The sequence below is a fragment of the Poecile atricapillus genome, unplaced genomic scaffold (genome assembly GCF_030490865.1).
Source record: "Poecile atricapillus isolate bPoeAtr1 unplaced genomic scaffold, bPoeAtr1.hap1 scaffold_337, whole genome shotgun sequence".
NCBI classification, from domain to species: Eukaryota; Metazoa; Chordata; class Aves; order Passeriformes; family Paridae; genus Poecile; species Poecile atricapillus.
The window spans coordinates 54-27670 of record NW_026709134.1 but is presented as its reverse complement, the minus strand read 5'-3'; the positions used below and the strand labels follow the sequence as shown (position 1 = coordinate 27670).

Sequence of the window (27617 nt, the reverse complement as noted above, 5' to 3'; positions counted from 1 at the left end):
GGGAATTCGGATGGAATTTGGAGGGAATTTGGGAGAAATTCAGGGGAAATTCGGGAGGAAATTCGGGGGGAATTTGAGGGAAATTTGGGGGAAATACGGGGGGAATTTGGGGGAAATTCGGGGGGAATTTGGGGGGAATTTGGGGGAAATTCGGGAAGAAATTCGGGGGGAATTTGGGGGGAATTTGGGGGTTCATGGAGGGTCTGGGTGGGATCTGGAGAATTTGGGGTGACCCGGGGGGGTCCGTGGGGTGCTGGGGACACCGAGGACACGAGGGGGGGGTGGGGTCTCTCCCCCTCCCCTCCCCCTCCCCTCCCCTCCCCCCTCCCCTCCCCCTCCCCTCCCAGTCCATCCCAGTACACTGGGGGTGATTTTGGGATATTTTTGGGGTGATTTTGGGATATTTTTGAGGTGATTTTGGGATGTTTTGGGGTGATTCTGTAGCGTTTTTTTGCGGTGGGTTTGAGGTGGGATTTTGGGGCATTTTGGGATGGTTTTGGGGTGATTTTGGGGTGGTTTTGGGGTGGTTTTGGGGTGTTTTGGATGTTTCTGGGGTGATTTTGGGATGTTTTGGGGTGATTTTGGGATGGTTTGGGGATATTTTTGGGGTGTTTTTGGGATGCTTTTGGGGCGTTTTGGATGTTTTTGCGGTGTTTGGGATGGTTTTGGGGTGATTTTGGATGTTTTTGGGATGTTTTTGGGATGTTTTGGATGTTTTTGGGGTGATTTTGGGATGTTTTTGGGGTGATTTTGGGCTGTTTTGGGGCATTTTGGGGCATTTTTGGGGTGTTTTCCCTCACTTCATGCCCTGCTGGAAGACGGAGTTGGGACAGGTTCTGGAGGTTTTTGGGCTGTTTTTGGGATGTTTTGGGGTGTTTGGGATGTTTTTGGGGCATTTGGGGATATTTTTGGGATGTTTTTGGGATATTTTGGGGTGTTTTTGGGATGTTTTTGGGCTGTTTCGGATGGTTTTGGGGTGTTTTGGATGTTTTTGGGGTGATTTTGGGACGTTTTGGGGCATTTTGGGGCATTTTTGGGGTGTTTTCCCTCACTTCATGCCCTGCTGGAAGACGGAGCTGGGACAGGTTCTGGAGGTTTTTGGGATGTTTTTGGGATGTTTTTGGGATGGTTTTGGGCTGTTTTTGGGATATTTTGGGGTGTTTGGGATGTTTTTGGGGTGATTTTAAGATGTTTTTGGGGCATTTTGGGATATTTTTGGGATGATTTGGATGTTTTTGGGGTGTTTTTGGGCTGTTTTTGGGCTGTTTTTGGGATGTTTTTGGGCTGTTTTTGGGATGTTTTTGGGATGTTTTTGGGCTGTTTTTGGGATGTTTTTGGGTTGATTTTGGGATGTTTTTGGGATGTTTTTGGGCTGTTTTTGGGCTGGTTTTGGGGTGTTTTGGATGTTTTTGGGGCGTTTTGGGGCATTTTTGGGGTGTTTTCCCTCACTTCATGCCCTGCTGGAAGACAGAGTTGGGACAGGTTCTGGAAGTTTTGGGGTGATTTTGGGATGTTTTGGGGTGTTTTGGGATATTTTTGGGATACTTTTGGGATGTTTTTGGGATGTTTTGGGGTGTTTGGGATGTTTTTGGGGTGATTTTAAGATGTTTTTGGGGCATTTTGGGATATTTTTGGGATGATTTGGATGTTTTTGGGGTGTTTTGGATGTTTTTGGGGCATTTTGGGGCATTTTTGGGGTGTTTTCCCTCACTTCATGCCCTGCTGGAAGACGGAGTTGGGACAGGTTCTGGAGGTTTTTGGGATGTTTTTTGGGGTGGGTTTGAGCCAGGATTTAGGGCATTTTGGGATGTTTTTTGGGATGTTTTTGGGATGTTTTGGATGTTTTTGGGGTGATTTTGGGATGTTTTTGGGCTGTTTTTGGGCTGTTTTGGGTCATTTTGGGGCATTTTTGGGGTGTTTTCCCTCACTTCATGCTCTGCTGGAAGACGGAGTTGGGACAGGTTCTGGAGGTTTTTGGGGTGATTTGGGGATGTTTTTGGGATGTTTTTGGGATGTTTTTGGGGTGTTTTGGATGGTTTTGGGGTGTTTTTGGGATGTTTTGGGTCATTTTGGGGCATTTTTGGGGTGTTTTCCCTCACTTCATGCCCTGCTGGAAGACGGAGTTGGGACAGGTTCTGGAGGGTTTTGGGATGTTTTTGGGGTGGGTTTGAGCCAGGATTTAGGGCATTTTGGGATGTTTTTGGGATGTTTTTGGGATGTTTTGGATGTTTTTGGGGTGTTTTGGATGTTTTTGGGGTGTTTTGGATGTTTTGGGTCATTTTGGGGCATTTTTGGGGTGTTTTCCCTCACTTCATGCCCTGCTGGAAGACGGAGCTGGGACAGGTTCTGGAGGTTTTGGGATACTTTCGGGATGTTTTTGGGGTGATTTTGGGATGTTTTTGGGATGTTTTGGGGCATTTTGGGGCATTTTTGGGGTGTTTTCCCTCACTTCATGCCCTGCTGGAAGACAGAGTTGCGCCAGGTTCTGGAGGTTTTTGGGTGATTTTGGAATGTTTTTGGGGTGTTTGGGATGGTTTTGGGATGTTTTTGGGATGTTTTTGGGGTGATTTTGGGATGTTTTTGGGGTGATTTTGGGATGTTTTGGGGTGTTTTGGGGTGATTTTAAGATGTTTTTGGGGCATTTTGGGATATTTTTGGGATGATTTGGATGTTTTTGGGGTGATTTTGGGATGTTTTTGGGGCATTTTTGGGGTGTTTTCCCTCACTTCATGCCCTGTTGGAAGACGGAGCTGGGACGGGTTCTGGAGGTTTTGGGGTGGGTTTGAGCTGGGATTTTGGGGATATTTTTGGGGTGTTTTGGATGTTTTTGGGGTGATTTTGGGATGTTTTGGGGCATTTTGGGGCATTTTTGGGGTGTTTTCCCTCACTTCATGCCCTGCTGGAAGACGGAGTTGCGCCGGGTCTTGCAGATGATCAGATCCGCCCACTGCACCACCACGATGCTGGCGAAGAACGCGGTGTGACACGTGAACTCCACCACCTTGCGCTGCTCGTACGTCTGCCACCAGCAGGAGGAAACCGGGAGGAAACCAGGAGTAAACCAGGAGGAAACCAGGAGTAAACCGGGAGGAAACCGGGAGTAAACAGGGAGGAAACGGGGAGGAAACCGGGAGTAAACGGGGAGTAAACAGGGGGGAAATGAGAGTGGAAATGGGATGGAAATGGGTGTGTGACTGGTGTGTAACCAGAGTGTAAGTAGGGTGTAACTGGTGTGTAACTGGTGTGTAACTGGTGTGTAACTGGGGTGTAACTGGGGTGTGACCGGGGTGTAACTGGGGTGTAACTGGTGTGTAACTGGGGTGTAACTGGGGTGTGACTGGGGTGTAACTGGGGAGTGACTGGGGTGTAACTGGGGTGTAACGGGTGTGTAACTGGGGTGTGACTGGGGAGTAACTGGGGTGTAACTGGGGAGTGACTGGGATGTAACTGGGGTGTAACTGGGGTGTAACTGGGGTGTAACTGGGGTGTGACTGGGGTGTAACGGGTGTGTAACTGGTGTGTAACTGGGGTGTGACTGGTGTGTAACTGGGGTGTAACTGGGGTGTAACTGGGGTGTGACTGGGGTGTAATGGGTGTGTAACTGGTGTGTAACTGGGGTGTGACTGGTGTGTAACTGGGGTGTAACTGGGGTGTAACTGGGGTGTGTAAGGGGTGTGTAAAGGGTGTGTAAAGGGTGTGTAAGGAGTGTGTAACGAGTGTGTAACAGGTATGTAAGGGGTGTGTAAGGGCTGTGTAAGGGGTGTGTAAGGGCTGTGTAACAGGTGTGTAAGGGCTGTGTAAGGGCTGTGTAAAGGGTGTGTAAGGGCTGTGTAAGGGCTGTGTAAGGGCTGTGTAACAGGTGTGTAAGGGCTGTGTAAGGGCTGTGTAAAGGGTGTGTAAGGGGTGTGTAAGGGCTGTGTAAGGGCTGTGTAAGGGCTGTGTAACAGGTGTGTAAGGGCTGTGTAAGGGGTGTGTAACAGGTGTGTAAGGGCTGTGTAAGGGCTATGTAACAGGTGTGTAAGGGCTGTGTAAGGGGTGTGGAAGGGCTGTGTAACAGGTGTGTAAGGGCTGTGTAAGGGCTGTGCAGGGGCAGTTTCGGGGTCCCTCACCCACTCCTGTCCGTAGGAATCCTCCAGGTCGTTCTTGGAGCGATCGTCCCAGGCCAGGCGGATCCCCAGCAGCGTCCCCGGCAGGAAACCGTTCTCCGCCAGGATCACAAAGTAGGTGAAGAACCCGCCCAGAGCCTGGATCATCCCTGCGGGATCGGGATCAGAGCCATGGGATCAGGAATGGGATCAGAGCCATGGGATCAGGATCAGAGCCATGGGATCGGGATCAGAGCCATGGGATCAGGATCAGAGCCATGGGATCGGGATCAGAGCCATGGGATCAGGATCAGAGCCATGGGATCAGGATCAGAGCCATGGGATCGGGATCAGAGCCATGGGATCAGGATCAGAGCCATGGGATCAGGATCAGAGCCATGGGATCGGGATCAGAGCCATGGGATTGGGATCAGAGCCATGGGATCGGGAATGGGATCAGAGCCATGGGATCGGGATCAGAGCCATGGGATTGGGAATGGGATCAAAGCCATGGGATCAGGAATGGGATCAGAGCCATGGGATTGGATCACAAAGTACGTGAAGAACCCACCCAGAGCCTGGATCATCCCTGCGGGATCAGGAATGGGATCAGAGCCATGGGATCGGGAATGGGATCAGGATGGGGATCAGAGCCATGGGATCGGGATCAGAGCCATGGGATCGGGAATGGGATCAGAGCCATGGGATCGGGATCAGAGCCATGGGATCGGGATCAAAGCCATGGGATTGGGAATGGGATCAAAGCCATGGGATCAGGATCTGGATCAGAGCCATGGGATCGGGATCAGAGCCATGGGATAGGGATCAGAGCCATGGAATTGGGAATGGGATCAGAGCCATGGGATCAGGAATGGGATCAGAGCCATGGGATTGGATCACAAAGTACGTGAAGAACCCACCCAGAGCCTGGATCATCCCTGCGGGATCAGGAATGGGATCAGAGCCATGGGATCGGGAATGGGATCAGGATGGGGATCAGAGCCATGGGATCGGGATCAGAGCCATGGGATCGGGAATGGGATCAGAGCCATGGGATCGGGATCAGAGCCATGGGATCGGGAATGGGATCAGAGCCATGGGATCGGGAATGGGATCAGGATGGGGATCAGAGCCATGGGATCGGGATCAGAGCCATGGGATCGGGAATGGGATCAGAGCCATGGGATCGGGATCAGAGCCATGGGATCGGGAATGGGATCAGAGCCATGGGATCGGGAATGGGATCGGGATGGGGATCAGGATCAGAGCCATGGGATTGGGATCAGCATCCAAGGACCAGCATCCTTGGATTTGGGATCACTCCATGACCCTGCACTGACCGATCTGGCTGTAGGCCATGCTGATGGTCCTGAGTGACCCTGAGTGACCCTGAGTGACCCTGAGTGACCCCTGAGTGACCCCTGAGTGACCCTGAGTGACCCCTGAGTGACCCCTGAGTGACCCTGAGTGACCCTGAGTGACCCCTGAGTGACCCTGAGTGACCGTGAGTGACCCTGAGTGACCCTGAGTGACCCTGAGTGACCCCTGAGTGACCCCTGAGTGACCCTGAGTGACCCCTGAGTGACCCCTGAGTGACCCTGAGTGACCCTGAGTGACCCCTGAGTGACCCCTGAGTGACCCTGAGTGACCCTGAGTGACCCCTGAGTGACCCCTGAGTGACCCTGAGTGACCCCTGAGTGACCCCTGAGTGACCCTGAGTGACCCTGAGTGACCCCTGAGTGACCCTGAGTGACCGTGAGTGACCCTGAGTGACCCTGAGTGACCCCTGAGTGACCCCTGAGTGACCCCTGAGTGACCCTGAGTGACCCCTGAGTGACCCCTGAGTGACCCTGAGTGACCCCTGGGTGACCACTGACCGATCTGGCTGTAGGCCATGCTGATGACCCTGAGTGACCCCTGAGTGACCCCTGGGTGACCCCGAGTGACCCTGAGTGACCCCTGAGTGACCCCTGGGTGACCACTGACCGATCTGGCCGTAGGCCATGCTGATGACCCTGAGTGACCCTGAGTGACCCCTGAGTGACCCCTGAGTGACCCCTGAGTGACCCCTGGGTGACCACTGACCGATCTGGCCGTAGGCCATGCTGATGACCCTGAGTGACCCCTGAGTGATCCCGAGTGACCCCTGAGTGACCCCTGAGTGACCCCTGGGTGACCACTGACCGATCTGGCCGTAGGCCATGCTGATGACCCTGAGTGACCCTGAGTGACCCCTGAGTGACCCCTGAGTGACCCCTGGGTGACCACTGACCGATCTGGCCGTAGGCCATGCTGATGACCCTGAGTGACCCCTGAGTGACCCTGAGTGACCCCTGAGTGACCCCTGGGTGACTCCTGGGTGACCACTGACCGATCTGGCCGTAGGCCATGCTGATGACCCTGAGTGACCCCTGAGTGACCCTGAGTGACCCCTGAGTGACCCCTGAGTGACCCCTGAGTGACCACTGACCGATCTGGCCGTAGGCCATGCTGATCAGCCGCTCGTTGACCAGTTTGTCGCTGCGGGGGTTCCGCGGTTGCCGTTTCATGATGTCGCTCTCGGCCGCCTCGTAGGCCAGCGAGATGGCGGGGACCTGAGGGGACAGCGGTGTCACCCAGTGTCACCTCGTGTCACCTGCTGTCACCCTCTGCCATTCAAAGTCACCCAGCGTCACCCAGCGTCACACCCGCGGCACCCGATGTCACCCCAATGTCATCCCACTGTGACCTAGTGATACCCCTGTGTCACCCAGCGTCACCCAGCGTCACACCCGCGGCACCCGATGTCACCCCAATGTCATCCCACTGTGACCTAGTGATACCCCTGTGTCACCCAGCATCACCCAGCGTCACACCCGTGGCACCCGATGTCACCCCAATGTCACCCCTTGATGGTGATACCCCTGTGTCACCCGCTGTCACCCACTGCCAGCCTGTGACATGCCCGTGCCACCCAATGTCACCCCATGGCACCCCAGTGTCACCCCTGTGTCACTGCCTGCCACTCTACCGTCGCCCTGAGTCACACAGTGTCACCTCCCTGTCACCCATCGTCACCCTGGTGGCACCCAATGACAGCCGGGTGGCACCCAATGACACCCTGGTGGCACTCAGTGTCACCCTGGTGGCACCCAATGACAGCCGGGTGGCACCCACTGTCACACGTCATGGGATGGTGGCAGCACCCAGGGGCAGGAGGATTTGGGATCTCTGCGGTGGATTTGGGATCCCTGGGATGGATTTGGGATGGATTTGGGATGGATTTGGGATGGATTTGGGATCCCTGGGATGGATCTCTGCGGTGGATTTGGGATGGATTTGGGATGGATTTGGGATGGATTTGGGATGGATTTGGGATGGATTTGGGATGGATTTGGGATCCCTGGGATGGATCTCTGCGGTGGATTTGGGATGGATTTGGGATGGATTTGGGATGGATTTGGGATGGATTTGGGATGGATTTGGGATGGATTTGGGATGGATTTGGGATGGATTTGGGATGGATTTGGGATCCCTGGGATGGATTTGGGATGGATTTGGGATGGATTTGGGATGGATTTGGGATGGATTTGGGATCCCTGGGACGGGATTTGGGATGGATTTGGGATGGATTTGGGATGGATTTGGGATCCCTGGGATGGATTTGGGATGGATTTGGTGTCCCTGGGATGGATTTGGGGTGTCTTTGGGATGGATTTGGGACGGGATTTGGTGTCCCTGGGACGGATTTGGTGTCCCTGGGATGGATTTGGGATGGATTTGAGATGGATTTGGGATTGAATTGGGATGGATTTGGGATGGATTTGGAATGGATTTGGGATGGATTTGGGATGGATTTGGGATAGATTTGGGATGGATTTGGAATGGATTTGGGATGGATTTGGGATGGATTTGGGATGGATTTGGGATGGATCTGGGATGGATTTGGTGTCCCTGGGATGGATTTGGGATGGATTTGGGATGGATTTGGGATGGATCTGGGATGGATTTGGGATGGATTTGGGATCCCTGGGATGGATTTGGTGTCCCTGGGATGGATCTGGGATGGATCTGGGATGGATTTGGGATGGATTTGGGGTGTCCCTGGGATGGATTTGGGATGGATTTGGGATGGATCTGGGATGGATCTGGGATGGATTTGGGGTGTCTTTGGGATGGATTTGGGATCCCTGGGATGGATTTGGTGTCCCTGGGATGGATTTGGGATGGATTTGGGATGGATCTGGGATGGATTTGGGATGGATTTGGGATGGATTTGGGATCCCTGGGATGGATTTGGTGTCCCTGGGATGGATCTGGGATGGATTTGGGATGGATCTGGGATGGATTTGGGATCCCTGGGATGGATTTGGGATGGATTTGGGATGGATTTGGTGTCCCTGGGATGGATTTGGGATGGATTTGGTGTCCCTGGGATGGATTTGGGATGGATTTGGGATGGATTTGGGATGGATTTGGGATGGATTTGGGATGGATTTGGGATGGATTTGGTGTCCCTGGGATGGATTTGGGATGGATTTGGTGTCCCTGGGATGGATTTGGGATGGATTTGGGATGGATTTGGGATGGATTTGGTGTCCCTGGGATGAATTTGGTGTCCCTGGGATGGATTTGGTGTCCCTGGGATGGATTTGGGATGGATTTGGGATGGATTTGGGATGGATTTGGGATCCCTGGGATGGATTTGGTGTCCCTGGGATGGATTTGGTGTCCCTGGGATGGGTTTGGGATGGATTTGGTGTCCCTGGGATGGATTTGGTGTCTTTGGGATGGATTTGGTTGTCCTGGGATGGATTTGGTGTCCCTGGGATGGATCTGGGATGGATCTGGGATGGATCTGGGATGGATTTGGGATGGATTTGGGATGGCTTTGGGGCCATCACTCACCATGTCGGTGCCCAGGTCGATGCAGAGGATGGTGACGGTGCCCAGGGGCAGCGGGATGTTGGCGATGATGAAGAGCAGGAACGGGGTGATCTCGGGGATGTTGCTGGTCAGCGTGTAGGCGATCGACTTCTTCAGGTTATCGAAGATCAGGCGGCCTGCGAGGGGACAGCGGTGACCCCAAAAATCCCCAGTGCCGCCAATTCCCCCAAAATCCCAAATATCCCAAATGTCCCCAATGTCCCCAATGTCCCAAATGTCCTCAGTGACCCCAGTGTCCCCAATGTCCCAAATGTCCTCGATGTCCCTGATGTCCCCAATGTCTGCAATGCTCCCAATATCCCAAATATCCCAAATGTCCCAAATGTCCCCAGTGTCTCCAATGTCCCAAATAACCCAAATGTCCCCAGTATCCCCAGTATCCCCAATGTCCTCAATGTCCCCAATCCCCCAATGTCCCCAGTGTCCCAAATGTCCCCGATGTCCTCAATATCCTTAATATCCCCAAAGTCCCCAAAGTCCCCAATGTCCTCCATGCCCCAATGTCCCCGATGTCCCCAAAGTCCCCAATATCCCCAAATTCTCCAACAACTCCACTGCCCTTAATTCCCCCAATTCCTCCAACATCCCCAATACCCCCAATGTCCCCAATGTCCCCAAACCCCTGTGTCTGTCCCCGACCTTCCTCGACGCCGGTGACGATGGAGGCGAAGTTGTCGTCCAGCAGGATCATGTCAGCCGCCTGCTTGGACACGTCGGAGCCGGCGATGCCCATGGCGATCCCGATGTCCGCCTTCTTCAGCGCCGGGGAGTCGTTGACGCCGTCACCCGTCACCGCCACGATGGCACCCTGGGGATGTTGGGGACATTGGGGACATTGGGTGTATTGGGAGTATTGGGACATTGGGGGTATTGGGGACATTGGGGACATTGGGGACATTGGGGGCACTGGGGACATTGGGGACATTGGGGACATTGGCGGTATTGGGACATTGGGGACATTGGGGGCACTGAGGACATTAAGGTCACTGGGGGCAGTGGGGACACTGGGGACATTGGGGGACACTGGGGATGTTGGGGGACATTGGGATCACTGGGGGACACTGGGGACACTGGGCACCAGGGGGGACATCACAGGGCAAAGGGACAGGGACATGGTTTGGGACACTGTGGGGTGTGGCAATCCCAGGGGACATGGGCTTGGGGACACCATGGACGTGAGGATGGGGACACCGTGGGACAGAGGGGTGGGGACACCGTGGGACATGAGGATGGCAATACCAGGGGTCGTGGGTTTGGGGACACCGTGGGACATGGGACTGGGAGCAGCAAGGGACAGGGATGACAGGGGACAGGTGACAAAGGACAGGTGACAGGAAACAGGACAAAGGAGAAGGGATATTGGAATAAGGGGATATGGAGACAGGCGACACAGGTGACACAGGTGACATGGGTGACATGGGTGACACAGGTAACACGGGTGACACGGGTGACACGGGTGACACGGGTGACACAGGTAACACGGGTGACACGGGTGACACGGGTGACACAGGTGACACGGGTGACACGGGTGACACAGGTAACACGGGTGACACGGGTGACACAGGTGACATGGGTGACACAGGTGACACAGGTGACAGGTAACACAGGTGACATGGGTGACACAGGTGACATGGGTGACACAGGTGACACGGGTGACATGGGTGACACAGGTAACGGGTGACACGGGTGACACGGGTGACACAGGTGACACAGGTGACACGGGTGACACGGGTGACACAGGTGACACAGGTGACACGGGTGACACGGGTGACACAGGTAACATGGGTGACACAGGTAACACGGGTGACACGGGTGACACAGGTGACATGGGTGACACGGGTGACACAGGTGACACAGGTGACAGGTGACACAGGTAACACGGGTGACACAGGTGACAGGTGACACAGGTAACACGGGTGACACAGGTGACACAGGTGACACAGGTGACACGGGTGACACGGGTGACACAGGTGACAGGTAACACAGGTGACACGGGTGACACAGGTGACACAGGTGACAGGTGACACAGGTGACATGGGTGACATGGGTGACACAGGTGACACGGGTGACACAGGTGACACGGGTGACACAGATGACACAGGTGACACAGCTGACACGGGTGACACAGGTGACACAGGTGACAGGGACAGGGCGGTGTCACCTGTCTCTGGCAGCCCTCGACGATGATGAGTTTCTGCTGGGGGGACGTGCGGGCGAAGACGATCTCGGTGTGGTTGCGCAGGATCTCATCCAGCTGCTCCGAGCTCATGTCCTTCAGGTCCGAGCCGTGCACCACACACGCCTTGGCCTCCCTGAGGGGTCACGGGGAGGTCACAACCCCAAAACTCCTCAGAAGACCCCCCAGGATCCCCAAATCCCCGGGATCATCCCCAGGCTCCCCGCTGGATCCCCCCAGATCCCCTCCCCAGCTGCTCCCATCCCGTGTCCTTCAGGTCCGAGCCGTGCACCACGCACGCCTTGGCCTCCCTGAGGGGTCACGGGGAGGTCACAACCCCAAAATCTGCTCCAGCACCCCAAAATTACTGGAACCCCCCCCCGGGACTCCCAAATCCCATCAATTTCCCCCATCTGGCTGACCTGGGGTTCCCCAGTCTCACCTGAGACTCACCTGAGGCTCACCTGGGGTTCTCTGGCTCACCTGGGGCTCACCTGGGGCTCACCTGAGGCTCACCTGGGGTTCCTCTGGCTCACCTGGGGTTGTCCTGGCTCACCTGGGACTCACCTGAGGCTCACCTGGGGTTCCCCTGGCTCACCTGGGGCTCCCCTGGCTCACCTGGGGTTCCTCTGGCTCACCTGGGGCTCCCCTGGGGTTCCCCTGGGGTTCCCTGGCTCACCTGGGGTTCACCTGGGGCTCACCTGGGGTTCCTCTGGCTCACCTGGGGTTCACCTGGGGTTCCTCTGGCTCACCTGGGGTTCACCTGGGGTTCCTCTGGCTCACCTGGGGTTGTCCTGGCTCCCCTGGGGCTCACCTGAGGCTCACCTGGGGTTCCCCTGGCTCACCTGGGGTTCCTCTGGCTCACCTGGGGCTCACCTGGCTCACCTGGGGTTCCTCTGGCTCACCTGGGGCTCACCTGGGGTCCCTCTGGCTCACCTGGGGTTCCTCTGGCTCACCTGGGGCTCACCTGGGGTTCCCCTGGCTCACCTGGGGTTCACCTGAGGCTCACCTGGGGTTTCTCTGGCTCACCTGGGGTTCTCTGGCTCACCTGGGGTTCTCTGGCTCACCTGGGGTTCCTCTGGCTCACCTGGGGCTCACCTGGGGCTCACCTGGGGTTCTCTGGCTCACCTGGGGTTCTCTGGCTCACCTGGGGTTCCTCTGGCTCACCTGGGGCTCACCTGGGGCTCACCTGGGGTTCCCCTGGCTCACCTGGGGTTCCTCTGGCTCACCTGGGGCTCACCTGGGGCTCACCTGGGGTTCTCTGGCTCACCTGGGGTTCCCCTGGCTCACCTGGGGTTCCTCTGGCTCACCTGGGGTTTCTCTGGCTCACCTGGGGTTCTCTGGCTCACCTGGGGTTCCCCTGGCTCACCTGGGGTTTCTCTGGCTCACCTGGGGTTCTCTGGCTCACCTGGGGTTCCTCTGGCTCACCTGGGGTTCCTCTGGCTCACCTGGGGTTCCCCTGGCTCACCTGGGGTTCCTCTGGCTCACCTGGGGTTCACCTGGCTGACGGGGATGTTGAGCCGGGCCGCGATGTCCTCCACGGTCTCGTTGCCCTCAGAGATGATCCCGACGCCTTTGGCGATGGCCTTGGCCGTGATCGGGTGGTCCCCGGTCACCATGATCACCTGGGGGGCACCGGGGGCACCGTCAGCACCTGGGGGACACCTGGGGGACACCTGGGACACCTGGGGGACACCTGGGGGACACCCGAGGGACACCTGGGGGACACCTGGGACACCTGGGGACACCCGAGGGACACCTGGGGCACCTGGGGGACACCCGAGGGACACCCGAGGGACACCTGGGGGACACCTGGGGGACACCTGGGACACCTGGGGACACCCGAGGGACACCTGGGGACACCTGGGGGACACCTGGGACACCTGGGGGACACCCGAGGGACACCCGAGGGACACCTGGGGGACACCTGGGGACACCTGGGGACACCTGGGTACAGCCGGGGGACACCTGGGGGACACCTGGGGACACCTGGGGGACACCTGGGGACACCTGGGTGCAGCCGGGGGACACCTGGGGGACACCTGGGGGACACCTGGGGGACACCTGGGGACACCTGGGGACACCCGAGGGACACCTGGGGGACACCTGGGGAACACCTGGGGGACACCTGGGACACCTGGGGGACACCTGGGGAACACCTGGGGGACACCTGGGGAACACCTGGGGGACACCTGGGGACACCCGAGGGACACCTGGGGGACACCTGGGGACACCTGGGGGACACCTGGGGGAGGGGTTTGGGGTCCTGGGTGGGCTCAGGGGGTGTTTTGGGGTTCCATGCGGGATCAGGGGGGTTTTGGAGTCCCGGGGCAGGGGGGTTGGGGTCCGGGTAGACTCAGGGGGGATTTGGGGGGGCTCGAGTGGGGTCCCGGGGGTTTTGGGGTCCCAGGTGGGCTCGGGGGGGGCTTGGGGTCCTGGGTGGGGTCCCGGGGGTTTTGGGGTCCGGGGTGGGCTCCAGGGGAGGGGTTTGGGGTCCCGGGTGGGGTCTGGGTGGGTTTTGGAGTCCCGGGGCAGGGGGTTGGGGTCCGGGTAGACTCAGGGGAGATTTTGGGGCTCGAGTGGGGTCCCGGGGGTTTTGGGGTCCCAGGTGGGCTCGGGGGGGGCTTGGGGTCCTGGGTGGGGTCCCGGGGGTTTTGGGGTCCCTGGTGGGCTCCAGGGGAGGGGTTTGGGGTCCTGGGTGGGGTCCCGGGGGTTTTGGGGTCCCGGGTGGGCTCCAGGGGAGGGGTTTGGGGTCCCGGGTGGGGTCTGGGTGGGTTTTGGGGTCCCGGGGCAGGGGGATTGGGGTCCGGGTAGACTCAGGGGGGATTTTGGGGGGCTCGAGTGGGGTCCCGGGGGTTTTGGGGTGCAGAGCGGGGGTCCCACCTTGATGCCGGCGCTCCGGCACTTGCCGACGGCGTCGGGCACGGCGGCGCGGGGGGGGTCGATCATGGACATGAGCCCCACGAAGCAAAGGTCGCTCGTGGGGAAATTCACCTCGTCCGCGTCGAAGCGGAACCCGCGGGGAAACTTGTCCGGGGGCAGGTACAGGTGACAGAACCCTGGGGACACCGCCAGGGGACCCTGAGACCCCGCGGACACCCCCAGAGACCACCCGGACACCCCCAGGGACCACCAGGACACCCCCAGGGACCCCGCGGACACCCCCAGGAACCACCAGGACACCCCCAGGGACCACCCGGACCCCCGCAGGGACCACCAGGACACCCCCAGGGACCACCAGGACTCCTCCAGGGACCACCAGGACACCCCCCAGGGACCACCCGGACCCCCGCAGGGACCACCAGGACCCCCGCAGGGACCACCAGAACACCCCCAGGGACCACCAGGACTCCCCCAGGACCCACCCGGACACGCCCCAGGGACTACCAGGACACCCCCAGGGACCACCCGGACACCCCCAGGGACCACCAGGACTCCCCCAGGACCCACCCGGACACGCCCCAGGGACCACCAGGACCCCCCCCGGGGACCACCCGGACCCCCGCAGGGACCACCAGGACTCCCCCAGGGACCACCAGGACACCCCCAGGGACTACCAGGACACCCCCAGGGACCACCCGGACACCCGCAGGGACCACCAGGACCCCTCCAGGTGTACCCAGGACCCCCCCAGGTGTACCCAGGACCCCCCCAGGTGTACCCAGGATTCCTCAGGACCCGACCCCGAGCCCCACCCCAGCTCCAGGTAAGGGCTCGGAGTGACTCCTTCTTCTCCTCGTGCAGGTGCTGCTCCCCAAAATCCCCCCGGGGACCCCCAAATCCCTCCTGGACCCCCTCAGGACCCCCCATGACCCCCCGGGCGTACCCAGGACCCTCTCCCCGAGCCCCCCCAGCTCCAGGTAGGCGTTCTGGAAGATTCTTCCATGTTCTTATCCAGGGTCTTCTCCCCTAAATCCCCTCTGGATCTCCTTCCAGACCCCCAAATCCCCCCGGGGACCCCCAAATCCCCCAAGAGACCTCCTCAGGACCCCCTTCCAGTACCCCGGGGACCCCCAAATCCCCCCGGGGACCCCCAAATTCCCCCTCAGGACCCCCCAGGGCATACCCAGGACCCTCTCCCCGAGCCCCCCCAGCTCCAGGTAGGCCTTCTGGAAGATTCTTCAATGTCCTTATCTAGGGTCTTCTCCCCCAGATCCCCTTCGGATCTCCTTCCAGACCCCCAAATCCCCCTCAGGACCCCCCAGGACCCCCCGGGCGTACCCAGGACCCTCTCCCCGAGCCCCCCCAGCTCCAGGTAGGCGTTCTGGAAGGCCTCGCGCATCTCCTGGTCCAGCGGCTGCTCCTGGCCCTGCAGGAGGATGCGGGAGCAGCGGTCCAGGATGCGCTCGGGGGCTCCCTTCATCACCAGCAGGTGACCCTGGGGGTCGTCCTCGCGCTCGTGGATGGACAGCTGGACACGGGGACAGGGGTGTCACACGCTGACCGGTGGCACCCATCGGTGGCACCCATCAGTGCCACCCGTCGGTGTCACTGGTGTCACCCACATGCTTCCCAGTGTCACACACACGCTGCCCGGTGTCACCAATCCGTGGCACCCATTGGTGTCACCCATCAGTGTCACCCATGGCACCCACACGCTGCCCGGTGTCACCCATCAGTGTCACCCATCGGTGTCACCCATCAGTGTCACCCGTCGGTGTCACCGGTGTCACCCACATGCTTCCCAGTGTCACCCACACGCTGCCCGGTGTCACCCATTGGTGTCACCCATCGGTGTCACCAGTGTCACCCACACGCTGCCCGGTGTCACACACACGCTGCCCGGTGTCACCTATTGGTGTCACCCATCAGTGTCACCCATGGCACTCACACGCTGTTCGGTGTCACCCATCGGTGTCACCCATCGGTGTCACCAGTGTCACCCACACGCTTCCCAGTGTCACCCATCAGTGTCACCCATTCGTGTCACCCATTGGTGTCACCCGTGGCACCCACACACTGCCCGGTGTCACCCATTGGTGTCACCCACACGCTGCCCGGTGTCACCCATTGGTGTCACCCAGCGGTGTCACCTGTGTCAGCCACACACTTCCCAGTGTCACCAGTGTCACCCATCGGTGTCACTCATTGGTGTCACCCGTGTCACCCACATGCTGCCCGGTGTCACCCACACGTTGCCCAGTGTCACCAATCCGTGGCACCCATTGGTGTCACCCATCAGTGTCACCCGTGGCACTCACACGCTGTTCGGTGTCACCCATCGGTGTCACCCATCAGTGTCACCAGTGTCACCCACACACTTCCCAGTGTCACCCATCAGTGTCACCCATTCGTGTCACCCATCGGTGTCACCTGTGTCAGCCACACGCTTCCCAGTGTCACCAGTGTCACCCATCGGTGTCACTCATTGGTGTCACCTGTGTCACCCACACACTACCTGGTGTCACCAGTGTCACCCACCAGTGTCACCCATCAGTGTCACTGGTGTCACCCACACACTGCCCAGTGTCACCCACCCTTCCCAGAGTCACTGGTGTCACCCGCCAGTGTCACCGGTGTCACCCACACACTGCCCAGTGTCACCCACCCTTCCCAGAGTCACTGGTGTCACCCATCAGTGTCACCCGTGTCACCCACACACTGCCCGGTGTCACACGCACGCTGTCCAGTGTCACCCCAGGGTCACACACACACACTCCCCAGTGCTCCCACTGCTCCCAGTGCCCCATCCCAGTGCCCCCAGTGCCCCATCCCAGTGCCCCCAGTGCCCCCAGTGCTCCCAGTGCTCCCAGTGCCCCCAGTGCCCCCAGTGCCCCATCCCAGTGCCCCCAGTGCCCCCAGTGCCCCATCCCAGTGCTCCCAGTGCCCCATCCCAGTGCTCCCAGTTCTCCCAGTGCTCCCAGTGCTCCCAGTACCCCCAGTGCCCCATCCCAGTGCCCCATCCCAGTGCTCCCAGTGCCCCATCCCAGTGCTCCCAGTTCTCCCAGTGCTCCCAGTGCTCCCAGTACCCCCAGTGCCCCATCCCAGTGCCCCCAGTGCCCCCAGTGCCCCACCCCAGTGCTCCCAGTTCTCCCAGTGCTCCCAGTACTCCCAGTGCCCCATCCCAGTGCCCCATCCCAGTAACCCCAGTGCCCCCAGTGCCCCATCCCAGTGCTCCCAGTGCCCCATCCCAGTGCCCCCAGTGCTCCCAGTGCCCCATCCCAGTGCCTCCAGTACCCCCAGTGCCCCATCCCAGTACCCCCAGTGCCCCATCCCAGTGCTCCCAGTACCCCCAGTGCCCCATCCCAGTGCTCCCAGTGCTCCCAGTGCCCCATGCCAGTGCCCCCAGTGCTCCTAGTGCCCTGTCCCAGTGCCCCCAGTGCCCCATCCCGGTGCCCCCAGTGCCCCATCCCAGTGCTCCCAGTACCCCCAGTGCCCCATCCCAGTGCTCCCAGTGCCCCCAGTGCCCCATCCCAGTGCTCCCAGTGCCCCCAGTGCCCCATCCCAGTGCTCCCAGTGCTCCCAGTGCCCCCAGTGCCCCATCCCAGTGCTCCCAGTACCCCCAGTGCCCCGTCCCAGCACCTGGTACTTGTTGGTGGAGTTGAAGGGGATCTCGGTGACTTTGGGGTTGCGGTCGCGCATTCTCTTGACGGAGCCGCAGGACAGTTGGATGCACTTGAGCAGCGCCGACTCCGAGGCGTCCCCGGCCGTGTCCCGCTGCGGGTGGGGACACCGTGGTGTCACCGGGGGCTCGGGGGGGCCGTGTCCCCTCCCCCGGGGCCTTGGGGACCTCTCCTGACCTTGGAGATGGAGATGTTCTCCTGGCCCGGCTTGAAGACGGCGCGGTTACAGAGCCCCGCGATGCGCGCCAGGGCCGCCCACGTGGGCGAGCGCTTGTCGAAGGTGGCACCTGGGGACATCGGCCACTGTCAGGGCACCCCTGGTGTCACCAGGGCCACCCACTGACCGCCCTGGTGTCACCAGGGCCACCCATTGACCACCCTGGTGTCACCCACTGACCACCCTGGTGTCACCAGCGTCACCCATTGACCGCCCTGGTGTCACTCACTGACCACTCTGGTGTCACCAGAGTCACCCATTGACCACCCTGGTGTCACCCATTGACCACTCTGGTGTCACCCACTGACTCCCCTGATGTCATCAGTGTCACCCACTGACCACCCTGGTGTCACCAGCGTCACCCATTGACCGCCCTGGTGTCACTCACTGACCCCCCTGGTGTCACCAGTGTCACCCACTGACCACCCTGGTGTCACCAGAGTCACCCACTGACCCCCCTGGTGCCACCAGAGTCACCCACTGACCACCCTGGTGTCACCCATTGACCACCCTGGTGTCACCCACTGACCACCCTGATGTCACCAGTGTCACCCACTGACCACCCTGGTGTCACCAGAGTCACCCATTGACCACCCTGGTGTCACCCATTGACCACCCTGGTGTCACCCACTGACCACTCTGGTGTCACCAGGGCCACCCATTGACCACCCTGGTGTCACCAGTGTCACCCACTGACCCCCCTGGTGTCACCAGTGTCACCCACTGACCGCCCTGGTGTCACTCACTGACCCCCTGGTGCCACCAGAGTCACCCATTGACCACCCTGGTGTCACCAGAGTCACCCACTGACTGCCCTGGTGTCACCCACTGACCACTCTGGTGTCACCCAGTGACCACCCTGGTGTCACGAGAGTCACCCATTGACCACCCTGATGTCACCCACTGACCACTGGTGTCACCCACTGACCACTCTGGTGTCACCAGAGTCACCCATTGACCGCCCTGGTGTCACCAGAGTCACCCACTGACCACTCTGGTGTCACCAGCGTCACTCATTGACCACTCTGGTGTCACCCATTGACCACCCTGATGTCACCCACTGATCACCCTGGTGTCACCCACAGACCACCAGTGTCACCCACTGACCACTCTGATGTCACCCATTGACCGCCCTGGTGTCACCCACTGCCCACCCTGGTGTCACCCACTGACCATCCAGGTGTCACCCACTGACCACTCTGGTGTCACCCACTGACCACCAGGATGGCGAGGGAACAGGATTCCAGGGGATTGGAGCTCCAGGAGACTGAAGTGTCGGGGGACTGGGGTTCCAGGGATTGGAGTTCCAGGGATTGGGGTTCCAGAGGATTGGGGTTCCAGGGATTGGGGTTCCAGGGTTTGGGGTATTGGGGGTTTGGGTTCCAGGGATTGGGGTGTCGGGGGTCGGGGTTCCAGGGATTGGAGTTCCAGGGATTGGGGTGTTGGGGGTTTGAGTTCCAGGGATTGGGGTTCCAGGGGATTGGGGTTCCAGGGATTGGGGTTCCAGGGATTGGGGTGTTGGGGGTTTGGGGTTCCAGGGATTTGGGGTTCCAGGGATTGGGGTATTGGGGGGTCAGAATTCCAGGGGATTGGGGTTCCAGGGATTGGGGTGTTGGGGGTTTGGGGTTCCAGGGATTTGGGTTCCAGAGGATTGGGGTTCCAGGGATTGGGGTTCCAGAGGATTGGGGTGTCGGGGGTCGGGGTTCCAGGGATTGGGGTTCCAGGGATTGGGGTGTCGGGGGTCGGGGTTCCAGGGATTGGGGTTCCAGGGGATTGGGGTGTCAGGGGTCGGGGTTCCAGGGGATTTGGGTTCCAGGGAATCGGGGTTCCAGGGGGTTTGGATACTGAGGTCCCAGGGCATTGTTGTTTCACAGGATTGGGGTGCTGGGGGCACTGGGAATTTTGGGGTGCCCCCCACGCACCCGACTGGTCCTCGGTGGTGTCGGCCTCGTGGATCTGGTTGTCGAACCACATGTGGGCCACGGTCATGCGGTTCTGGGTCAGCGTCCCCGTCTTGTCCGAGCAGATGGTGGAGGTGGAGCCCAGAGTCTCCACGGCCTCCAGGTTCTTCACCAGGCAGTTCTTCCGCGCCATGCGCTTGGCAGTCAGGGTCAGGCACACCTGGGGGGCACCCCGGGGTGTCACGGGGGGTGGGACCCCCGGTTTGGGGTGCACAAAATACCCCGGACCCCAAAACTGGCACCAGAACCCCCACAATGTGCGCCCTCAATGCCCAGACCCCCACCTGGAGATCACCTGGTCATCAGGGTCAGGCACACCTGGGGGGCACCCCGGGGTGTCACGGGGGGTGGGACCCCCGGTGTGGGGCCTGTGGGCCCCCCACAGCACCCCAAAACTGAGCCCAGTGCCCCATATCCCCCTTCCAGTGCCCCCTCCCACCGTGGCGGTGGCCAGCAGCCCCTGGGGCATGCTAGCCATGATGATGCCCATGAGGAAGATGATGGTGGAGCACCCCCGACAGTGCCCCCACTGCCCTGCATTTCCCTCCCAGTGCCCTCCCAGTTCCCTCCCAGTTCCCTCCCAGTGCTTCCAGCCCCTCACCGTGACGGTGGCCAGCAGCCCCTCGGGCACATTGGCCACGATGATGCCGATGAGGAAGATGACGGCCTCCAGCCAGGTGTAGCCGAGGATGAGGGAGAGGATGAAGAAGGAGAGGCCGAGGAACACGGCCACGCCGGTGATGAGGCGGATGAAGTGCTCGATCTCCATCGCGATGGGCGTCCGCCCCACCTCCAGCCCCGAGGCCAGCGACGCGATCCTGCCCATCACCGTCCGGTCCCCGGTGGAGATGACGATGCCCCGCGCGGTCCCTGGGGTGACACGAGGGTGACAAAGAGCCCAGGGACACGGCCGGGGCGGAGGGGGGACGCTGGGTGCCCACCTTCCACGCAGTTGGTGGAGAAGAAGCAGATGTTGCGCGTCTCCAGGGGGTTCTCGTGCGTGAACTCCGGGGAGCGCGTCTGCGGCTCCGACTCCCCCGTCAGCGAGGAATTGTCCACCTTGGGGGGGAAACGGGGGGCGCAGAGGGGGGATTGGGGGGGAATTGGGTGGGAATTGGGCTACGGGGGTGTGGGTGGGTTTGGGGATTGGGTGGGAATTGGGGTACAGGGGTGTGGGTGGGAATTGGGGATTGGGTGGGAATTGGGGTACAGGGGGTGCGGGTGGGAATTGGGGATTGGGTGGGAATTGGGGTACAGGGGGTGTGGGTGGGAATTGGGGATTGGGTGGGAATGGGTGGGCACATGGGGGGATTGGGGGGGAATTGGGGAGAATTGGGGGATTCAGTGGAAATTGGGGAGAATTGGGGGATTCAGTGGGAATTGGGGAGAATTGGGGGATTCAATGGGAATTGGGGTACGGGGGCGTGGGTGGGATTGGGGATTGGGTGGGAATTGGGGTACAGGGGTGTGGGTGGGAATTGGGGATTGGGTGGGAATTGGGGTACAGGGGGTGTGGGTGGGAATTGGGGATTGGGTGGGAATGGGTGGGCACACGGGGGATTGGGTGGGAATTGGGGGGATAAAAGTAGGAATAGGTGGAAATGGGGGAGAATTGGGGGATTCAGTGGGAATTGGGGAGAATTGGGGGATTCAGTGGGAATTGGGGTACGGGGGTGTGGGTGGGTTTGGGGATTGGGTGGGAATGGGTGGGCACACGGGGGATTGGGTGGGAATTGGGGGGATAAAAGTAGGAATGGGTGGAAATGGGGGAGATTTGGGGGATTCAGTGGGAATTGGGTGGGATTGGGTGGTTATGGGGTGGAAATGAGGGGTGTGGGTGGGATTGGGGGATATGGGTGGGTTCAGGTGGGAACAGATGGAATGAAGGTGTGCGGGAGGGACGGGTGTGTAGGGGTGGGACTGGGTGGGAAATGGGGGTGCCCCTCGTGCCCCCCTCAGAGATGATCACCCTGTCCCCACCCGATGTCCCCAATGTCCCCAATGTCCCCCTGTGCCCCCGTGGGAGGAGATGATCCTCATGTCCACAGGCACCCTGTCCCCACCCAGTGTCCCCAATATCCCCAATGTCCCCAATGTCCCCCCTGTGCCCCCCAGTGCCCACCTTGCAGGCGTGAGAGGAGAGGGTCCTCATGTCCACGGGCACCCTGTCCCCACCCAGTGTCCCCAATGTCCCCCTGTGCCCCCCTGTGCCCCCCAGTGCCCCCCTGTGTCCCCCAGTGCCCACCTTGCAGCCATGGGAGGAGATGATCCTCATGTCCACGGGCACCCTGTCCCCACCCAATGTCCCCAATGTCCCCAATGTCCCCAATGTCCCCAGTGTCCCCAGTGTCCCCTGTGTCCCCCAGTGCCCACCTTGCAGCCATGGGAGGAGATGATCCTCATGTCCGTGGGTACCCTGTCCCCACCCAATGTCCCCAATGTCCCCAGTGTCCCCAATGTCCCCCTGTGCCCCCCAGTGCCCACCTTGCAGCCGTGGGAGGAGATGATCCTCATGTCCGCGGGCACCCTGTCCCCACCCAATGTCCCCAATGTCCCCCTGTGCCCCCCTGTGCCCCCGTGGGAGGAGATGATCCTCATGTCTGCGGGCACCCTGTCCCCTCCCAATGTCTCCAATGTCCCCAGTGTCCCCTGTGCCCCCCTGTGCCCCCCTGTGTCCCCCGGTGCCCACCTTGCAGCCGTGGGAGGAGATGATCCTCATGTCCGCGGGCACCCTGTCCCCACCCGATGTCCCCAATGTCCCCAATGTCCCCTGTGCCCCCCAGTGCCCACCTTGCAGCCATGGGAGGAGATGATCCTCATGTCCGCGGGCACCCTGTCCCCTCCCTTCACCTCCACCAGGTCCCCGACCACGACGTTCTCGGCGTTGATCTGGATCTTCTCGCCCTCGCGGATCACCAGCGCTTGCTGGGGGAGCACCGGGCACCTCAGGGGGTGCCCACCCCCCCGGGACCCCCCCGGCTGCGCCCCCGCTGCCCACCTGGGGCACCATGTTCTTGAAGGAGTCCATGATCTTGGAGCTCTTGGCCTCTTGGTAGTAGGAGAAGCAACCGGTGACGATGACGACGGCGGCCAGGACCACCCCCAAGTACAGCTGGTGAGGAGGGGGGGAACCTCAGCACCGGGAGGGGCACCGTGGGACCCCCCCAGGGACCCTCGGGGCAGGGTGACAGGCAGGGGACACCCTGAGTGCCAGCCAGGGTGAGGTGACATCCCCCAGGGACCCTCGGGAGCTGGCACGGGGCGCAGAGGGGACAGGGGGCCACCAGTTTGTGCCACCCTTAATGCCACTGTCCCCACAGCACTGTCCCCAGTGCCACCGTCCTCATGGCACCTGTCCCCCCGCACCAGTGCCTGTGCCTCCCTCGATGTCCCTGTCCCCATCACACCCCTGTCCCCGTGATGTCCCCACCCCCCTCGATGTCCCTGTCCCCATGACACCCAAGCTCTTCCCACATCCCCCATGTCCCCTATTCCCCCGTGTCCCTGTGTCCCCGTGTCCCCCATGCCCCCTATGTCCCCCATGTCCCCATGTCCCCCATGTCCCCCTCATGTTCCCCCATGCCCCCCATGTCCCCATGTCCCCAATGTCCCCGTGTCCCCATGTCCCCCATGCCCCCCATGTCCCCATGTCCCCATGTCCCCGTGTCCCCATGTCCCCGTGTCCCCATGTCCCCGTGTCCCCATGTCCCCATGCCCCCCATGTCCCCCTCATGTTCCCCCATGCCCCCCATGTCCCCATGTCCCCAATGTCCCCGTGTCCCCGTGTCCCGATGTCCCCCATGTCCCCATGTCCCCATGTCCCCCATGTCCCCCGTGTCCCCATGTCCCCATGTCCCCATGTCCCCCGTGTCCCCATGTCCCCTGTGTCCCCGTGTCCCCATGTCCCCCATGTCCCCATGCCCCCATGTCCCCCATGTCCCCCATGCCCCCCATGCCCCCCATGTCCCCCATGTCCCCCATGCCCATGTCCCCCATGTCCCCGTGTCCCCATGTCCCCCACGTCCCCCGTGTCTCTATGTCCCCATGTCCCCATGTTTCCATGTCCCCATGTCCCTGTGTCCCCATGTCCCCATGTCCCCACGTCCCCCATGCCCATGTCCCCCATGCCCCCCATGTCCCCATGTCCCCCATGTCCCCCATGCCCATGTCCCCATGTCCCCATGTCCCCCAGTGTCCCCATGCCCACGTCCCCATGCCCATGTCCCTGTGTCCCCATGCCCATGTCCCCCCTGTCCCCATGTCCCCATGTCCCCCGTGTCCCCATGTCCCCCATGTCCCCATGTCCCCCATGTCCCCCATGCCCCCCATGTCCCCATGTCCCCCAGTCCCCCCATGTCCCCCATGCCCATGTCCCCATGTCCCCATGTCCCCCGTGCCCCCATGCCCCCCATGTCCCCGTGTCCCCCATGCCCCCCATGTCCACCATGTCCCCATGTCCCCATGTCCCCATGTCCCCATGTCCCCATGTCCCCGTGTCCCCATGTCCCCCTCATGTTCCCCCATGTCCCCCATGCCCATGTCCCCCATGCCCATGTCCCCCATGTCCCCATGTCCCCATGTCCCTATGTCCCCATGTCCCCCATGTCCCCGTGTCCCCATGTCCCCCATGTCCCCATGTCCCCATGCCCATGTCCCCCATGTCCCCCATGTCCCCGTGTCCCCATGTCCCCGTGTCCCCATGTCCCCGTGTCCCCCATGCCCATGTCCCCATGTCCCCGTGTCCCCATGTCCCCATGTCCCCATGTCCCCCATGTCCCCCATGCCCATGTCCCCATGCCCATGTCCCCATGTCCCCCGTGTCCCCGTGTCCCCGTGTCCCCTCACGTTGTCGTTGGCGGGCTCGTCCTCCATGGCAGCCTGGATGCCGTAGGCCAGGAAGCAGAGGATGGCGCCGATCCAGAGCAGGATGGAGAAGCCCCCGAAGAGCTGCCGGCAGAACTTCACCCACTCGGGGGTGGTGGGAGGGGGCGTCAGCGCGTTGGGACCGTCCTGCACCAGGATCTCGGCCGCCCGCGCGTTGGTCAGGCCCTGCACAGGGGACACGGTGACACCGGGGACACCGTGGGGGCATAGGGGGGACGGGGGGCAGGGGCAGGGCGTGGGGACACTGGGGACATTGGAGACATTGGGGACATTGAGGACATTGGGGACACTGGGGACATTGGGGACACGGACAGGGGACACTGGGGACATGGACAGGGGACACTGGGGACACTGGGGACATTGGAGACATTGGGGACATTGAGGACATTGGGGACACTGGGGACATTGGGGACACGGACAGGGGACACTGGGGACATGGACAGGGGACACTGGGGGCACTGGGGACATTGGAGACATTGGGGACATTGGGGACACTGGGGGCATTGGGGACATTGGGGACACGGACAGGGGACACTGGGGACATGGACAGGGGACACTGGGGGCATTGGGGACATTGGGGACATTGGGGACACTGGGGACACTGGGGACACTGGGGACACGGACAGGGGACACTGGGGACATGGACAGGGGACACTGGGGACATTGGAGACATTGGGGACATTGGGGACACTGGGGACATTGGGGACATGGACAGGGGACATTGGGGACATGGACAGGGGACATTGGGGACATTGGGGACATTGGGGGTGATGAGGATATGGGCAGGGGACACTGGGGACATTGGGTACAGGGGACACAAGCAGGGGACATTGAGGACATTGGGGACACTGGGGACATTGGGGACATTGGGGACATGGGGGTGAAGGGGAGCATGGGGTAGAGGGACGTGAGGACACAGGGACACGGGGACATGGGGACAAGGGGACATCTCACCCGGGACAGGTCCACCTGGTACTTCCTGCCCAGCTCATCCAGGGACAGTTTGTGGTCATCCTGAGGGACAAATGTCACCCCTGTCACCGTGTCCCTCAGCCAGGGTGGCGCTGTCCCCACCGTCCCCTGTCACCCGTGCTCCCCATCCAGAGGGGGTGGCCAGCTGTCCCCTGGTCACCCACGTCACGTGTGTCCCCCCAGCCAGGCCGGTGTGGCCACTGTGCCCCATGTCACCCGTGTCCCCCTCGATGGGGTGGCACGGCACAGCCGTGTCCCCAGAGTCCCACATCCCCCACGTTACGCTGTCACCGTGTCACCTCAGCTGGGTGACATGGCCAGCTGTCCCCATGACCCCAAGTCACCCCAGCAGGGTGGCGTGTCCCCATGTCACCCATGTCACCGTGTCCCTCTGGATGGGATGACACAGCCAGCTGTCCCCGGAGTCCCATGTCACCCGTGTCACTGTGTCACCTCGTCTGGGGTGACCTGTTCAGCTGTCCCCATGTCCCCATGGTCCCACTCCACCCACGTCCCCTGAATGGGGTGGCATGGCCACCTGTCCCCACAGTCCCGTGTCACCCATATGACTCATGTCCCCCACGTCCCCCAGCCACGGTGGCATGGCCACTGTCCCCACCGTCCCACATCCCTCATGTGTCTCATGTCCCCATGTCACTCATGTCCCCGTGGATGCAATGACATGGCCACCATCCCCATGGTCCCATGTCCCTCATGTCCCCGATGTCCCCCATGTCCCCCATGTCCCCCTGTCCCTGTCCCCCTGTCCCTGTCCCCCTGTCCCTGTCCCCCATGTCCCCATGGATGCAATGACATGGCCACCATCCCCATGGTCCCATGTCCCTCATGTCCCCAGTGTCCCCCTGTCCCTGTCCCTGTCCCCCATGTCCCCATGGATGCAATGACATGGCCACCATCCCCATGTCCCCCATGTCCCCTATGTCACCCATGTCCCCCCCCCTGTCCCTGTCCCCCTGTCTCTGTCCCCCTGTCCCTGTCCCCCTGTCCCTTTCCTTGTCCCCCTGTCCCTGTCCCCCTGTCCCTGTCCCCCTGTCCCTGTCCCCCTGTCCCTTTCCCTGTCCCCCTGTCCCTTTCCATGTCCCCCTGTCCCTGTCCCCCTGTCCCTGTCCCTGTCCCCCTGTCCCTTTCCATGTCCCCCTGTCCCTGTCCCCCTGTCCCTGTCCCTGTCCCCCTGTCCCTGTCCCTGTCCCCCTGTCCCTGTCCCCCCATCCCTGTCCCCATGTCCCCACTCACCAGGTTCACCTCCTTCTTGAGCTCGTCCAGCTCCTTCTCCTTCTGCTTCCTCTTCCCGCCGCCATTCTCGGACGTGGTGGCCGCGGGCGAGTACTCACGGCCGGCCTGCGGGGACACCCCCGGGTGGGCACGGGGACCCCCCCGGCGGGCAGGTGACCCCCCCCCGACCCCCCCAGTGCCACCCCCGCCCCCCCTGCCAGCCCCGGGCCAGGGGCCATTACCATGGGCGTGGAGGTCACGGCCAGCACCGGCGTCACCGTGGCCACCGGCATCGTCGGCGTGGGGAGGGGGCGGCGGGCACCGGGCGGCCGTGGGCGGGGGGGGCACGGCGGGGGGGGCACGGGGGGGTCAGCGGGGTCACTGGGGGGGGGGGCGGGGGGGTTGTTGTGGTCATCAGGGTGACATTGAAGTCATTGGGGGAGTCACGGTGACCGATGGCCTTGTGGCCGTGGGGTGGTCACCAAAGTGGCCCTGTGGTCATGGGGGGGTCACTGTGGCCACGAGGGGTCACCAAAGTGGCCCTGTGGCCATGGGGGGGGGTCACTGTGGCCAGGGGGGGTCACCAAAGTGGCCCTGTGG

The 27617-nt window shown here is 61.1% G+C and overlaps 1 protein-coding gene and 1 long non-coding RNA gene across 2 annotated transcripts in view; both read right to left on the bottom strand.

Moving 5' to 3' along the window:
- LOC131574471 (sodium/potassium-transporting ATPase subunit alpha-2) overlaps window positions 1-27365 on the bottom strand; it is a 29975-nt gene extending 2610 nt beyond the window's left edge. Inside the window, exons 1-20 of the mRNA XM_058828940.1 lie at window positions 27260-27365; window positions 27039-27143; window positions 25767-25826; window positions 24774-24977; window positions 22927-23040; window positions 22719-22853; window positions 20870-20987; window positions 20530-20798; window positions 19890-20088; window positions 17928-18037; window positions 17710-17844; window positions 15409-15598; window positions 14071-14246; window positions 12676-12812; window positions 11173-11323; window positions 9651-9819; window positions 8973-9127; window positions 6556-6679; window positions 4110-4255; window positions 2889-3019 (exon numbers count right to left, since the gene is read on the bottom strand). Coding sequence (XP_058684923.1) covers window positions 2889-3019; window positions 4110-4255; window positions 6556-6679; window positions 8973-9127; window positions 9651-9819; window positions 11173-11323; window positions 12676-12812; window positions 14071-14246; window positions 15409-15598; window positions 17710-17844; window positions 17928-18037; window positions 19890-20088; window positions 20530-20798; window positions 20870-20987; window positions 22719-22853; window positions 22927-23040; window positions 24774-24977; window positions 25767-25826; window positions 27039-27143; window positions 27260-27310 — 2879 coding nt within the window. The 5' untranslated portion in view covers window positions 27311-27365. The remainder of the gene's footprint in view (window positions 1-2888; window positions 3020-4109; window positions 4256-6555; window positions 6680-8972; window positions 9128-9650; window positions 9820-11172; window positions 11324-12675; window positions 12813-14070; window positions 14247-15408; window positions 15599-17709; window positions 17845-17927; window positions 18038-19889; window positions 20089-20529; window positions 20799-20869; window positions 20988-22718; window positions 22854-22926; window positions 23041-24773; window positions 24978-25766; window positions 25827-27038; window positions 27144-27259) is intronic.
- LOC131574472 (uncharacterized) lies at window positions 12329-12502 on the bottom strand. Its single transcript, XR_009276513.1, has 3 exons — window positions 12478-12502; window positions 12397-12438; window positions 12329-12365 (listed from the first exon to the last, which is right to left on the bottom strand). It is a non-coding gene; the product is annotated as an uncharacterized LOC131574472 (long non-coding RNA).
- Window positions 27366-27617: the final 252 nt, after the last annotated feature.